General features: G+C 34.4%; 1 protein-coding gene across 1 annotated transcript in view; it reads right to left on the reverse strand.

The window, feature by feature from the left end:
* Positions 1-17651, reverse strand: part of LRP1B (LDL receptor related protein 1B) — a 1816022-nt gene that overhangs the window by 196581 nt on the left and 1601790 nt on the right. The window contains exons 61-62 of the mRNA XM_036254023.1: positions 7257-7445; positions 6272-6420 (exon numbers count right to left, since the gene is read on the reverse strand). Of these exons, the coding sequence (XP_036109916.1) occupies positions 6272-6420; positions 7257-7445 (338 nt within the window). The remainder of the gene's footprint in view (positions 1-6271; positions 6421-7256; positions 7446-17651) is intronic.

The raw sequence follows: 17651 nt of genomic DNA on the forward strand, positions 1-17651 counted from the left end.
ATAGGAAAAATTTGCAAAGCACTGAATAGGGCTAAAAATTATTAGGAAGATCAGGAAGAGGTCTGTCGTTGAATAAATTTAGTTAATTTAAATGAACTTAATTGCATTGTATTTTCTTAGGAATTGGACAATTCGATTCACATCTTTCCGTCTCTGTCCTTTAGCCAATGAGGAGGTGAAGATAATCTAAAGGATCCTTTCCAGCTCCAGCATGCTGGGATTCCATGGAATTTGCTGAACATTAAAGGTACTGCCTTTAGTCACAATGAATATCTACATATTTTTATAATTAATTATTGTGTTAATTCCACAAACATAAAAAATTTAGTTTAATTTAGGTTTTTAAAATTGAAGTTAGTGGGGTGACATTGGTTAATAAAATTACACAGGCTTCAGGTATACAGTTCTACACTACACCGTCTGTATATTGTATTGTGTATTTACCACCCAAGTCAGTCTCCTTCCATCACTATTAATCCCCCCCTTTACCCTCTTCTACCTCCCCTAGCCCTACCCTTTTAACCCACCTCCCCTGTACCCCCGACAGCTGTCAGTCTGTTCTCTGTATCCAAAGTAGAGTCTGTCTCCAATTTATTAGTTTATGTTCATGAGATTCCACATATAAGTAAAATCATTTGGTACTTGTCTTTCTCTGACTGGCTTATTTTACCTAGCAGAATAATATCCAGGTCAGTCCATGCTGTTACAAAACGTAAGTCCTTTTTTACGCCTAAGTAGTAAACCAATGTGTAAATGTACCACAGCTTTTTTATGAACTCATCTGCTGATGGGCACTTGGGCTGCTTCCAAATCATGGCTATTGTAAAAATATTTCTTTAAAGCTGTTGAAATTGATAGAGTTATTTTCAGATTTTAGAATTCTTAATAAATACATATGAGCTTTTAGGATACAAGAGAGATTTTGATAACCAAAAAAATAAGGCCGCAATAGGTTTTTTTGCTGATACATTTTTACATATAGAAACACAGAAGGAAACTGCTGTAATGAAACTTGTTCTGCGCTGGCTGGTTTGGCTCAGTGGTTAAGACTGTCGGGCTGCAGACACCAGGTTTTCAGGTTTGATGCCTGGCCTGGTTGGGGTCATATGGGAGGCAACAAATCTATGTGTCTCTCTCACATTGATGTTGCTCTCTCTCTCCCCCCTAAGAATCAATGGAAAATATCCTCTGGTGAGGATTAACAAAAAAATAAATAAAAATAAAATAAACTTAAAAAAAAAAAAAAAAAAAAAAAAATTGTTCAAAGATTATTCAAAACACTATTCAATAACATATTTATTGATGTATTTTATTTGGTGTATTGTATTTTCTATTTAAAAATTAAAGAAATAGTAATAACAAAGATAATAATTCTACTTCTTATAAAAATAGAAAATTTTAACTCCTTTTAAAAATGAACTATAAAATGAAGACTAACAATAGATACATTAGTTGAAAATGTAGTATATTTGGTATAAAGGTAGCATGTTGCTAGTGAAATTTTTTAGATTAACATTGTAAGGAAGGTTATGTGAACTGAAATTCATCTCCTGAAGCAGAGTTCAGAATTATTGCTCCCTTTACTATTGGCCAAATGTACAGAAATCAAAAAAGCTTGGTCAATTTATTCCTTACTGATCTCAACCACAAACTAATTTCTTTCTTAGCATCATTCAGTTCTAGGCTTAACCTGACTTGATTAAAAAATTGAAAGAAAATTATACTTTCTATACAAAGAGCAAATTTTTCTGATAGTTATCAAAAGATTCACTTTAAATTATTAAAACAATCAATAGATAAAGTTTAGACTATTTATTGCAGCCTTATAATTTTTTTTCCTGTATTTTAATAGAAATTCAGTGAAAATTATCAAACATTTATCTGGAATTGAAAATCTTCGTTATTCTCCTAGAATTTATTAATTTTATTTTTGAAGTGTTTCTATTATAATCCCCACATGAGTTAATAAAAGCAAAGTATCATTTATCATACATAGCATGCTATATGCCAGACACATTTGTAACATAGAAAAAGATAGCCTAGCTTCAATTTTCTCTAATGAAAATGGATTAGCAAACTAAAAGTTTTGCTCATTTAAAATACTGTTACTTTCTTCAGGAAAGAGAGCATTGGCAGGTAACCTTTGCTAAAAATGTCTGGATATCATGGAGTTGATTCAGAGTATATTTACTTTTTTTTTTTTTTTAATAAGAGAGTGGATTTGTTTTTTATTATTATTTTCAGTGACAATACAGGAGGACAACGGAGCACTGTTATTTCAAGGGAAGATCTGACCGTTCAACCAATTCTTCTGTGTTTGATTTGCCTCTGGTCACATCTGTTGTGGTTTTCACAAATTATCAGAGGGAAAATATTGCTTTTATGGATAGTGATTATCTGAGGGATATTAGGTTATGTTTGAAAGCAAACGCACTGAACATTAAATATTTCCGGTCATTACTATATATTAAACCGTATTAGTAAGAGCATTTCTGTTCTCCTGAGTATATTCAGTCTTCCCAATCAAGATTTGAACAAATATCTAAAACACAATTAAAAAAAAAATTACTAAATAAACAGCCTCTTTTGCAATTACATATACTATGGTTTTGCATGCAATTTTACATTTATTTATTTATTTATTATTATTTTTTTTGTGTGTCAATCCTCACCTGAGGATCTTTTTTCACTGACTTTTAGATAGAATGGGAGGAAGAGAGAGAGAAACATCGATGGGAGAGAGACACATAGATTGGTTGCCTCTTGCACGACCCTGACTGTGGCTAGGGATCAAACCTGCAACCTACCCAGGTACATGTCCTTGACTGTGAATTGAACCCAAAACCCCCTGGTCTGTGGGCCAACACTCTAATTGACAAACTGGTGAGGGCACAATTTTATTTTTAATAAGAATATAAAATGTTTTGAGTTAAGAGAAAGTTGGGGTAAAATATACCTATGCTACATTTTATGCTAGTCAACATTTTATTCATTACTCTTAGTGGAAGATCTCGTCTATTTTGTGTCTCGGCGTCATGGCTTAATTTGTTTCATACTTAAACACAATAATTTTCAAAGTTTAATACTAAGTGCAAATATAAAACATCCTTCATGACTGTTCTCCAAGACTAATATCTTTATAAAATAAATAGAAGACTGCAATTATCACTCAAAAGAAAAAGTTATAAAGAAACTACTAAATACATGTCTACTAAAAGGGATACAGGAATAAAATGCAAATCCCACATATAGTGAAGTTCGGTTAAAAGAGGAAAAGTCTCCACTTAAAGATAAATAAAGCCATTTAAAATTATTTTTATTTTCTAATTTAAATGATTTAAGTTTAATATTTGAAGTTGTTAGTGCTACAAAAATTAGTTTAATATTAATGGTATGATTCTGAAATACCTAGATTATTTGTTTCATTTTAATGTCACATCACTAAAATGTATGTTTCTATAAACTGACTTTTCCTCACGCAGTGTACAGTAGTTTGTTTGTTTTTTCCCTCCCATTAAATCAGAAAAGAATCAGAGACAAATGGCTATATAAACCACAGGACTTACAGGGATAACCACTAGTGGATTGTGTTAACTATTGTTCATTAACTTTTTTCTTTTTTTAATCCTCACCTAAGCACATTTTTGCATTTATCTTCAGATTGAGCAGGAGGGAGAGAGGGAGGAAGAGAGAAAGAGAAACATGGATGTGAGAGAGACACATCGAGTGGTTGCCACCCACATGACCCCAACCGGGGCCAGGGACAAACTGCAACCGAGATACGTGCCCTTAGCAGAAACCGAATCCGGGACACCCTGGTCCGCGGGCTGATGCTCTAACTGCTGAACCAAACTGCCAGCGCTAACATTTTTCTTAAAGATGAAACAAATCAAATGATAACGCTTTTTTCCCCCCAGGAAGTATTGTTCAAAACAGATATCTGATCCACCATATTTCTGTTGTTCTTTCTTTCTATAGTTAAATGTCCTAAAAATTCATGCAAAACATTATTGGGGGTTTTTGAAAAATTATAAATACTTTAGTGGTTTCATTGTTGATAATCAAATAGGGAAATAATTTAGTTACAGTGATACCTCGGTTCTCGAACATAATTCGTTCCAGGAGGATGGTCGAGAACCGAATTATTCGAGAACCGAAGCAATGAAACCCAATAGGAAAGCGTGACTCCACAAAGCGTGACTCTCTCTCTCTGCACTCACACTGATGACGCAAGCAAGGCGTGCTGGGCCGAATGAACGCCATTCGGCTCAACTCGGAAGTTCGAGTTCCAAATATTTGTTCGGATTCCGAGACAAAAGTTTCTCGAATCTCCATTTGGTCGAAAACCGAGGCGTTCGAGAACCGAGGTATCACTGTATATGAAAAATACTTTTGTAAATTGATTCAGATTTCCATTTAATTGATTGGAGTTTTGGATATTGAATTACTATAATCATAGGTTTTCTTGTATAATATTTTGAAGTATTTTATTCCTTTTACGACTGCAGCAAGGCTGAGGTTTTACTGCCTACACTTTTCTGTTTGAGATGTTCATCTGTTTGTTCAGCATTCTTTGGCTTACTTCCTATTGGCTACTGAGGCTCACCACAGAGGAAGTGGCATAGGCAGGCATCATCTCTACTAAGCCACCTAAGGCCTCAGTGTTGGACCTCAGCCGAGTGACTTGTGTACCACTCCAGAGCCAGGGACCACAGGTTACTTCAGAATACCCTGGAAATATGTCTCAACTAAACAGTATTAACAAGAATCATATTTTACAATTTTTTAAATTATATGATTTCTTCCTTTAATTTTATCTCTAGAAATACTTAAGTTGTTTAATTTATCTCTCATTGTGGCTTACTTTTCCAGTTCTCTAAAAGGAATGTAATTTGTTTACATACACACTTAGGCAATTATAATTAAAACAACACACTTTGTAAAGAATAAAGAGACTGTGACCTATGCCTTGACTAGACATAGGAACCTCCTGGCAGCATTTCACACAATGACGCACATACTCTTAAGTATATTCCAGGTGCACTGGAGAGCAAGGGTGATGGCACTATGCCCTGGGAACTTCTCCAACTCAATGTTCATAACAATGCCCTGCAAATATTATTTTTATTTAAAAGACGTGAGGACTGAGGCACCAAGAAGTTAAGTAACAAACCCAAGGTAATCCTGCCAAGTTAAAGCAGAGTCAGGGTTACATTCACAAGAAGGTTGGTTTCAGAGTCTGTGCCTTTAACCACTGCACACACTGCCTCCCTGGAAGAGGGCCAATCTTTTTTCATCTGTACAGTTGACTCTTAAATGCATGATGATCACAATCACAGCTTGAGAGGCAGGTTGAGCTAGCATTTGCTCTCTATTTCAAAAACAAGCACACACTAAGAGAAATTCAATCTCCTTCGTGATGTCACTGCTAGAATTGGAAAACCAGCCAATTCAAAACACAGAATTTCAATTTAGTCATTTTTAAAAACAAATTACATATTTTCTTTAAAATTTTTATCTTAAGCAGGATACTGACTCAGATATAACAAAACCAATTTTTATAGTGTCACCATGCACGAAGAGGTCCCTGGTGGGACTCCCCCCTCGGGGCACATGCCCAGGTTGCAGGCTCAATCCCCAATAGGAGGAATGAAGAAAACAGCAACAGATGTTTCTCTCTTTCTCCCTCTCCCTTCCTCTCTCTCTAAAAAAAAACAAAAATAAATAGTAACATAATAAAAAAATCGTATCCATGTAACTACCATTAAGTAGAACATTTAAAATTTGGAATACATTCATTACACATAACTACATTTGAAGAAAAGAGGTTTCTGAATAAAAAATTATTTAGATCATATAATTTTTTTAATTTGAAAAAATCTAGAAATTTCCTTACATACAATTCATCTTTCCATCTCACATCCTCTGAGGAACAGGAGAAGGGTGGACAGGGTGACACAGAGCACATTATCTAAGACTGCTGTTTAAGCTGTATGTGTCTTAGCTTCGGTGACCTGGCCTTCCTTAAATACATCACATCTCCTCTGATTATTTTGCTAAGCCCACTCATGATTGCAAACATCTTATTGAAATTGCTTTTCCCTTATTCTGTAACTCTATCTATGATGGCTAGAATGATCAGCCAATGTTATACAAAACAAACAAAAAAAATTGATGTTTTGAAAAGTGTTTAAACAAATAAAATTAAGGTAAAGCCTGTAAAACAGCTTGCCCATACACCCCATGAATTGATGTAAAGACCTCCACTCACCTGACTGGCTGTACAGTTGGATAGGCAAGTCCTGTTATCAGTTGCAAGATAGAAGTTGGTGGGACATGCACAGGTATGAGTCCTTCCAGGGGCTAAAAGGCAGAGATGACTGCACCCTCCATTGTCTACCATGCAGAGATGTTTGGAGACTACAAATGAGAAAGAAACAACAAGAAAACAGGCTAATCAAGACCAATAATATAATATAATATTTGATATAGGACATTTAAGCTTCATAATTTGAAATTGAATAGAACTTGTAATGAAGAACACAGTGTTTATAAACATAGTTTTATTTTGTTTTACTCATTGTCCAATTGCATTCATAATACCATTAAATAGTTTTAAGGATGTATTTCCACAAAACAAGCATTTTAGTCGAAAACTAATTGTCCATCAGAGAAAAAACACAGAGACTAGAAGCATTTTGGATGAGAACATATATATGTTTAGAAATATTAATGTAAAATTAAAAATGAAACAATGATCTACAAGTAATAGTGTAGTCGCTTTGTTTTCTAGATCAATTTTGTGTTTTAAGCAACATAATCAATACTTTATTTCATAACAACTGATAGAAGTCCCACTAGACATACGCTTAAGAAAATTTTATATATTTCTCATTCTTACAACCCTAGAGCTGCTTTTACCCAGCATTCCAGCAACTAAGGATCCTACAACTATTTTATAAGTACATTATTTCAAGAATACAGTCTCTACTTCTCCAACTACATATATGACTGTCATTTCTTCTAAATATAATTCAACAAATACATAACTGTTGGTACTATTATTGAGCTTCCAATCATATCCCTTAACAGCAGTGCTTTATATCAACTGAATTTATTCTATAAAATTATGCTAAATCATAAAATCTCACAATATTTCTCAAAAATAAATTTACACTTAACCTTGGAGGACACAAAAATGGAATGTTGCTAAAAGATGTTGATGCATTTATGGAAATCATGGAAAGAATAATTACCATCAGGTTGTCTATAAGAATGATACACCTGGATATCTGTGATGGCATGCCATGAGTTAATCAGTGAGAGTCTGTCTGCTCCCGAGGTTTTATGGACACGGCTGAGTGACTTGGTTTTCCCATCAGTCCAGTAGATGTAGTCTTCAAACAATGTTAGTGCAATCACCCCTGGAATATCTTGATTAGGGACTGTAATAGGAGATGGTAAGATTAATGTTCAGTCTTGGAAGACTGCCAGTTAAAATATTCAATACTACATGGGCTGACAGATACAACCACTACAGAACTTCATGTGAGTAATTGCTGACAGCCTGTCAGGCTGGCAAGGTTCTTTATCACCCGTTAAGAGAATGCAGGGTTTGGCACAGCAGTTTGCTTTGCTCCGAGTTAGCTTGGTTCGACCACGGGGAAGCAAACGAATGCAATCATGCTCACAAATAATGGCTGCTTCACCAGAAACTAGTAATATCCAACACTTAAAAACTATATATAATATATATATATATATATATATATATATATATATATATCCATCCAGCTGATCCTAACTCCAATCCTTAAATCTACAGGTCATTGTACTGCTTTTTCCCACTTTTAAATGGACTAAATTATATATCCAGGATGAAATCTCTATCTACCTACAGGGAGAGTGACTGTAAGACTACTATAAACCATTCTAGTCGCTGAGATTTTATGACTATTTTTACTTGCAAAATGAGATGGGATAGAAATGGAGAAAAATAAGTGTGACCGATAACAATGTATTATGCAGATTTAATAGCCATAAAAGTGTTTATTTGCAGGTTAAAATTTGTTTTATAATTATACTTTCATTATAGGACTGGGTTTAAATGTAAACAGTAGATTAAGCGTCACAGATATGAAAATTTCTTTCAAGGGATTCCAGTCGTATCAGGCAAATAAGATGTAATACATTTGTTTGGTGATTTAAGGTTAAACAATAAAAAGAAAAAAATCCCCAATTTGCATATACATTCCAATATCTTTATCTGTATTAATTTTCAGATCCAATTTTAGAAACTCTGAAGAAATGTTTATTAATGAAAAATGATACTGTAAGTCAAGTTATATGTACTTTTTTATAAATTAGATTTTAATAAATATGTTTGTCATATTCCTCATTCAGTAGCAATTGAAAACTATCAAAATTTATAACATAATTCAATCTAGGGTGATTTACAGCCTTATTTTTAAAACGTTGGATTAACTTATATTGTTATCTAGAATTAAAATTTTTTAATCTACTGATTTGTTGTTTTTATTCTGATGGGTTAAATGTAATAAAAAATTACTATGACTCAGAAAAAATAGAAATAAAATAAATGAAATGAGACTCCTCCAAATAAGTGACAATTTAAGCTATTAATTATTATCAATATGTAGGGGCTCACCAGAAATCCATCTCAGGACAGACACTATGCATATATAAGATGTAAATATCAATGAAAATCCAGATGTGCACACAGGATATTACCACCCAGATTAAATTATTTGTGTACCTGTATACACATGGATCCCATCATTAAAATGATAAGTGGATTGGACAGAAAAATGAAGGGAAAGACATCAACAGAATAAATCATGTCTGAGTTATGTATATAATCTATTCCCATATCCCCCCTTTGGCTGTATAAATTCTTTCAGGAAGACAAAACAAATGTGGCAAAATGTGATACTTGGGTGAATCTTGGTGATGGGTGATTGTTACAACAATCTTTCAACTTTTGTGGATGTTTAGAAATTTTCAAAATAAAATTAAAATTTTCAGAAAAAATAGAAAGTCTCAGAAACATTAAATTCAAATAACCTTTGATGCAAACATTATTTGATGCTCTATTACTACATTAAATATGGAACCAAAATTTTAATCATTCTTTTAAAAATGCTCAGTTCATCAGAGATTCAATTCAAAAGTAGCATAGTCTTTTCACCATTCAGTAAGTAATACAGCTGACATTTAATAAGCGCTGGGTACCAGCAAGTAGGACAGTGGTTTTCAATAGTGGGAAAGGCAATTCTGATTCCACAACAAAAACTAATCAGGCCCAGGTATCTATAGCTCTGAGGCTGAGAAATCCTGCAGTAGGATATCCACTTTACACACCTCATTTTTTTAATTTTTTAATTTTTATTTTTTTATCTTCACCCAAGGACATTTTTGCATTTATCTTCAGACAGAGTGGGAGGAAGAGAGAGAGAGAGAGAGAGAAACATCAATGTAAGAGAGACATATCGAGTGGTTGCCACCCACATTACCCCAACTGGGGCCAGGGACAAACTGCAACCAAGGTATGTGCCCTAAGCAGGAACCGAACCCGGGACTTTCTGGGCCATGGGCTGATGCTCTAACTGCTGAGCCAAACTGGCCAGAGCTACACCTCATTTTATTTAATGCAACAACTCTATTGTGCAATAGTAGAGTTCACTTTGCAGACAAGAAAGCTAAGATCTGGAAAAACTTAACTTGACAAGGGGCCAGGGCATAACTAGTAAATGAAGATACTGGAATTTGGATCTAAATCAGATTCTCTGGTTGCTGAGTTATTTGCCACTTCACCTACTAGCATTGCCTTTAAGAAAGCCACCAAGGTGGGTAAACTGTGGTTACAGACTGAATTGTGTCCCCACAAAACACATACTTTGAAGCCCGATCCCTCAACATGACTACGTTTGGAGACAGGGCTTTTAAAGAAGTGACTTAGGTTAAATGAGGTCCTAAGAGTTAAGTCCTATTGCACTATGACTGGAATCCTTGTAAGAGGGAGACTCCAGGGGGGGTGCACATATAGAGGAAAGGCCATGTGAGGACACAGCAAGAAAAGACAGCAGCCATCTGGGAGCCAAGGAGAGGCCTCAGCAGAAAACAAACCTGCCAACACCTTCATCTTGGACTCCAGCCTCCAGACTGTGAGAAGATACATTTCTGATGTTTAAGCCACCCAGTTCATGGTACTTTGTTATGGTAGCCTTAGCAAACAAATACAAGTATTTAAAGCAACAGGACTACTTTCACAAGCTCCATGTAAACATCATTTTATTTACTTACTTGATTGCAATTACACTGTGTATAATTTTTAGACATGGGACAATTTAAGCCTTGGGCAAGTTTGCTACCTCTAAACTTGTAATGATCACCCACCAGAAATGCTCTGTTTTCAGATAGTTGATATTAATTTATGGAGTTTGGAAATTCAATTCTTATTTCAGAGGAAGGATTACAGGTGGATGTGCAGAGCATGTAGTAAAGTCAGGTACAACTGAAGAAAAAAGTTCTTTAGCCAAAAGTGACTATCTGTTTGATTTTATTTCTTGCTTGATATTAGCAATAAAGAATAGGACTATCAGTAGTAGCTTTATAACCCATGCCAGGCCTGCTTATTTGGCACACATACTTGTTTCTCAGACAGCATCAAACACAACCACCAAAGTATTCCTTCGAGAAAAAAGAAGTAAAAACACCAACTTATGTTAACAAGAAGAAATCTAGTCTCATACATTTAATGTTATACTGGCTTCTCAAACTACTCTCTAAGAGATGGTGACAAGTTCCCTTAATACTACAATAAATGCCAACAAAAATTAAACAAACAAATGAAAGCAAAACAAACAAAAATCTTTACATAGTACATATTTTAGGGGTTCAGCTCATAACTTGGCAGTATATAATTCCATTTCCACTTTAGGACCTAAATCTCTTCACAAGAGTAATTGATTATCTGCTTAAGCTGCTGTGAAAAAAATTACTATATACTAACTGCTAAATGATAAGTATAAATATATGACTCTGTTTTTCCATCAACATATGAGAAAGTCAACTCACACTGAGAGTAAATGAGATGGTCTGAGCTAAAGAATCACATGTTTTGGTACAAGAAACTTTCCTGATTCAGAATAAGAAAAATACAATTGTTTATTTTTGGTTGTCTTTTTACTTATTTACATATTTCTATCTTACTGATATACATGTATTGTATGTATGCCTGTTCTAGATATGTATAGGTAACATATATGTAACACATATTATATACATAATACATACATATATAATATGCATAAGTATAAGTTATATATACATATATGTATGTATAAAAGAGCAACAAGAGAAAGTCTTGCAATGGAATTTGGCAGTTAATAGAACTGACAAGATACATACATAAAATGTGATGGTTTGAGAAGAACATTTAACTAACTTACTGACAATGAGATAATGAATTTATGAAAAAAGTAGTCAATGTTTTCTCAAAATGATAATGGCTCTCTTTTTTAAAAGACAAATAACATGACCACTATGGTACATGAGATTGCTTTTGCATAATAAAAAAATAAATGTGAAAAAAAATTAAGAAATCTTTCATTCATAAGCATTCAGTACACACACACACACACACACACACACACACACGAAACAGAACTATCATGTGGGCTGCCGTCTAGCAGGTGCTCAGGATATGCTGAAAGCCTGTTTTAAAGCTCCTTTCCCGAGGTAGGCTTCTATTCTGTGTAACAGCATCCCTTCTTGCCCTGTTTCCAGCATTCCACTCAGGCAGAGGCTCCTGTAGGCTATATCTATCAGAAGAAAGGAGTCAATATTTGACAAAATGTAAATCAAAGAAAACTTCCTTTGTGGAGAGTTTCCCTTTCAGTCAGGTTGGATGCTCTTCCACTACAGTCCCTATTGATTGTGACGAGGAGAAAAGGGGACGTGCAGAGTACACGTGGGCTTCACTGCTGCTTCACACCAGACATGCTTGATTACAATGGTCTTTTCTTTTTCTGATAGCATTTATCTTGTAAACAAGTGCATTCCTGAATAAACTGTTTTAATTTTATATTTCAGACTAATTTATTTTGGTATTATTTTGTTAATCCTCACCCAAGGATATATTTCCATTGATTTTTAGATAGAGTGGAAGGAAGGGAGGGAGAGAGAGAGAGAGACAATGATGTGAGAGAGACATAGCAATTGGTTGCCTCCGTCACGACCCCAGGATCCCAAACAGGGCCAGGGATTAAACCTGCAACCTAGGTACATGCCCTTGACTGGGAATTGAACCCACAATCCTGCAGTATGCAGGCCAATGCTCTAACTGCTGACCCAAACTGGTTTAAATGCTTAAGAACAAAATGCACCAACAGCCCTGGCCAGGTGGCTCAGTCGGTTTGAGTGTAGTATTTAGGTTTGATTCCTGGGTTGGGGCACAAACAGGAGGCAACCTATCATTCTCACAGTGATGTTTCATTCTCACATGGATGTTTCTCTCTCTCTCTCTCTCTCTCTCTCTCTCTCTCTCTCTCTCTCCCCCCTCTTCTTCTCTCTTTAAAAAGTAAATAAACATATCCTCAGGTGAGGATAAAAAGAAAATGTACCAATATCACAGTACTCATTTTTGTTGTGTTAAAAATTTCATAGTTGTCATTATGGGTATGATATAACTTTGGAGTAATGGCACATTCAACATGGTTTTACTCTATAGTTAGTACTTAATTAGAAATTTTACTACTGATGCTCATTTTTTTTTCTTATTCTCCTTGAAGATTTATTCTAAAGATTTAGTGTTATTTTAAAATATCATGATACATGCAACAATCATATAATTAATCATTCAAATGAACTCTAAAGGCTTACCCAATATTTTCAAAAGCAAAACAAAGTTCGTAGAATACATGTACAAAATTCAATAATTACAGAGTAACTTGAGTAGTGATTTTTTTAAATTATAAAGAATGTATATAGCCCTGGCCAGTTTGGCTCAGCAGTTAGAGCACTGACCTGCAGACCAATGACTCGCAGGTTTGATTCCAGTCAAGGGCACGTACTTGTATCGTGATTTGTCCCCGGCCCTGGTGGGTGTCATGCCGGAGGCAACCAGTCAATGTTTCCCTCTTACGTCGAAGTTTCTCTCTCTCCCTCTTTCTCCCTCCCATTCTGTCTGAAGATAAATGGAAAAATATCCTAGGGTGAATATAAAAAAAAGAAAAGAAAAAAAGAATGTATATATTTTTTGGAAATAAACAGTTGCCTGATCCAATGATCCTTAAGGTCAACCTGCCCTCACTGTACAACCTACTAGGATTAGAAATTTAATCTCCTAAAAATGTAAAGTAAAGCTAATAAGCATGTCAAATAAAACATTATATCTTATCATCTTTTTTAAAGTATATTTCAAGGACCCCCCCCCCCTTTTTAATGTTTGTTAATCCTTACACATGGGAGTACATCAATCTAAAAAGTTGTGTAAGGATTTCTGAACATCCTCTATTCTGAGAGACCCTGATACTTACCATTTTCCCTGATATCTTTCCAGAAGGACAATATCCGACAAGATAGGTAGGGAAGCTAGAACATGAGTTAAATAGTAGAGCATGACAACAAAAAGGAGTAATGAAACAAAGAAAACCAATTAGCATAGAAAAAATGAGGGGACATTAAATGAAAACTGTGTAGGCTGGTAAAAGATGCTAAAATTAGATGATGAAAGAAATCGGTTTAACATGCCAAGGAAAGGGGAAGATTCATGACATGGTCCATGGGTGGGTGGAAAATGTTCCTAGTTTATGAAGAGTAACAGAAGAGTGGCCACAGTAGACTGATTTCCAGAGCAGGACCACTCAGCTGGTAGCTTTAGTTACATGCGCTCCATCAGAGAAAGAGTGTGCTTTATATAAACTTAGGGCCAACAGAATGTTTTCTGTCAGTAACTATGAATCCCCTTCACTGTTACTATTTGCAGAATTTAAAAAATAATAATTACTTCCTCTGAACCATCTACAACAGGCTACAAAATGTTTCATTTAAACATGCCCCCAAGAACATTTTTCCTTTCTACTCTTTTTTTTTTAATCCTCACCCAAGGATATTTTTCTATTTTTGTTCAGATAGAGTGGGAGGGAGAGAGAGGAAGTGAGAGAGAGAGAGAGAGAGAGAGAGAGAGAGACATTGATGTGAGAGGGACACATCAAGTGGTTACCTCCCACATGACCGCAACTAGGACTGGGGACGAATTGCAACCAAGGTGCTGGCCCTTAACCAGAATCACACTCAAGACTCATTGGTCCCTTGGCTGATGCTCTAACTGCTGAGCCAAACCAGCCAGAGCTCCTTTCTACTTTTGTATACAACCCCACTTAATGGTAACAGTGCTGCAAATAAATTTTCAAAATTTATTCGATCCAAAATTCTTTCTCAAAATGAGTAAAGCATTAAGAAATAGCAGAGACACTAAGGATAGCCAACATTGCCAAATATTATTATAAGATGTTCAAATTTTACATTTTCCAGGAAAAATTTCATCGTCTTTCAAAAATATCCACCAATGAAATTTGAAGGGGAGAAAAAATCAAGTTCTTCCATTCAGCAAATGTCACAATGCACAGCACATCTGTGCTAATCCTACCTGGGCGTCTGTTAAATGAGTCTGCCTTTCCAATGTACACACTGATGAAATGTCCAAACAATAGTCATGTGTCCCTCCTTAATGCAGTAATTAACACTGGGACACTTATATGTATTAAAAAATAACTTTTTTAAATGAATGCAATGAATGAAGACAAAATATATATATTATTTAGAATTTTTCTTTAGATTAAAGCCATTATTAAGAGGCTGAAGTTACTCTTATCCATCCTTTTCTAGTGTTTCTTGCTTCCTTTGTCTACCTTGTCACATCAAATAATGTGTTCTCTTGGTATAGATTAGGAATATTTGGTTTACTAAAATTCAATCCCTTCCCCCCTTCTCACCTATATAGTTTCAAATTATTCATAATAAAATTCAAATATGGTCATTTTAATATTTAACATCTAAAAAGAATATTCCTGTTAATGCATGTGAGGATTAATAAAGCAGACAATGCAAATTATAGTACATTTATTTTGAAAACTAGATTGTGCCTATAAATATCTTCTCTCAATGATGATACTGTTCTCCAGTCCTTGAAGTAAACAAGGCAACCTTGCTTTATGTACGTGGTAGAGAAATACTTATGTTGCTTTAAACTTTCAGGCTTTTCTGCTGGTGATACAGACCTTCATAGGCACTTGGAAATGTGTTTTCACAACTGACCATCAATACTGAATATAAGAGTTATGCTATTCTACATACATATGCATTAGGAAAGAGTTGGTCGAACAGTCCTAACAAACGCTGAAGCGTCTGAACAGCACTATGCCTTTGGGGAAGATATCAAGTAGAGTCATTTATATGAATCTGGTATATGGTTTTCACACATTTCACAATTATAAATATGCTTCTAGAATAAAAACAGAGAGGAGTGTAAAATGTTACAAGCGTTTTCAAATGTGTTCTAGGTATTACTAGGAATAAGTAAAGATAAGCGAGGGACCTAGTAGACTAGTCCTCTTCCACCCCAGTTTCACCTTCAACCAACTCCTTTGTGATATGTCAGAAAATCACTGATTGATAGAAATCCTGATCTATGGATCAAACACTGGACAAAGCCTGTATCAGAGAGGAACCTGGACCAAAGACAAATCTACCAAGCTCCATGTGTCATATTTGGGACAGATGAGGTTGTTGAAAGTGGCTGAAACTCATACTAGGGTAACACTTAAAAGTTCACTATTTGAAAATAGTATATAGAACACATATGCAATGATGGAATGACATTTGCAAAATAATAATATATTTAAACATGTATGCAATTTAATAGAGCATGTCTTATTCAAGGGACAAAGCTAAAAGACATGATTGACACTGAAATTCTAAGACTTTAGAAATGGCAGTTAATTTCAATTTATTTTACTGGTTCAGAAACACTTCTGTAGAAACAAAATTGTATTTTGCTCTCTTCCATTAACTTTTATTGTATTGTAAACAGCAGCAAATCAACACCATTGACATAAAATAGCCTGTGAAGTCTACTGTTTGTAATGGACTCTGAATGATAGAAAAACATTCCTTGAAAAGTACTAAAATAAAATATACAACCAAGAAAGTAATACTTTAGAATACTGTAAAATTAGAGGGTGGCATTTATTAGATTCCTTCCACTTTATTTTGGTGGGCTTCAGTAGATATTTAAATTTTCTAATGAAATACAATAACCATTAGTTTCAGGATATATGACTATAAAACACTTTGTCTTTTTAAGTGTTTTCTTCTTCTCCCCCTACTCAGAACAATAGATTTTATGCTATTTCATCAGTAGCATACTGAGATCTGAATTCCTTTTTCAACATAATTTAGACAATAACTGCATGAGTTATGATTTGGATTTTTTAATCCAAACACAGAACTGCCCCCTCACACACACTGTGGTTTCTTGGAACAATAAACAAACAATAGAGTTGTAATACAACACTGATACTTCAGATCTTCAGGTTTAGGGGTAGAGTTACAAGTAAAGAGCCATAGTTAACATAATTGCATGTAATGTTAAACAATTTGTCCACAGAGCAAAAGACAGTTCAGTGATAAACTATATAGATCAGAATCATATGCAACTAATACACTTCAAAGAAATTAGAAGTTATGAGTGCATTTTTGCTTTTTTTTTCAAGAATGTTGGATAAAATATGTATAAGACTAACTGGTTTAATACACGGTTAAATCATCTGGTGATAGAGTATTCTGAAAAAAAAAATACTACAACAAAACAGATTTCAAAGCTTAAAAGATACCTTTTTTTTAGCTCACCATTTTTTAAATTTCTTTCCCCATATTATTTTCAGTATTTTTTCAATAAACTAACTACATCTAAAATATATCTCAAGTTCAATGGCACAACTAACAGAAAGTAGGGCAAACTAAATCTGAATTTATGGGCTTTGATATAAGCAAACAGAATGAAATTGTGGCCTAAATAGAATTTTCTGATGTTTAATTTTCATTTCATTAAATGGAAGATAGAATCTCTAAGTTAAGGTAGATATGTAAAGTTATCGCTGGAATTTCTCTCAAGACATATCTGTAACCTGTTATATAGACATTCCATTTAGAGAAATCAATATTTTTTGAAATGCACGAAATCAATGACAAAAAATCTCTGTGATGGTCAAATTTCAGAAATTCTGTGACATGACTCTTTAAACAAGATTTAAAAGTGGTATATGGGCCGGAGATGCAGTTACTTTGGAATAGCAAACTGTAACATCCAATTGTCCCACTGAAGCTGGATGTCTATTTTTGAGCATCATTATTGGTTTCTTCAATCCCTCAAACAAACACAAAATATATTTGTATTTAATGAGATGCTTTCTTTTTTGTAAGTATGTAACAGTGGCTTATGTTTTTGTTTGTTTCTCTAAATCTTGGAATTCATCTATGGTCCACTACTTAAATCAATCTGAAGAAATTCAAGTATGGATATACTTATATTTGAATAAGCGTGCATTTATGCTGTAACTGGGGATATT

Source organism: Molossus molossus, unplaced genomic scaffold, assembly GCF_014108415.1.
Source record: "Molossus molossus isolate mMolMol1 unplaced genomic scaffold, mMolMol1.p scaffold_m16_p_11, whole genome shotgun sequence".
Classification (NCBI taxonomy): Eukaryota; Metazoa; Chordata; class Mammalia; order Chiroptera; family Molossidae; genus Molossus; species Molossus molossus.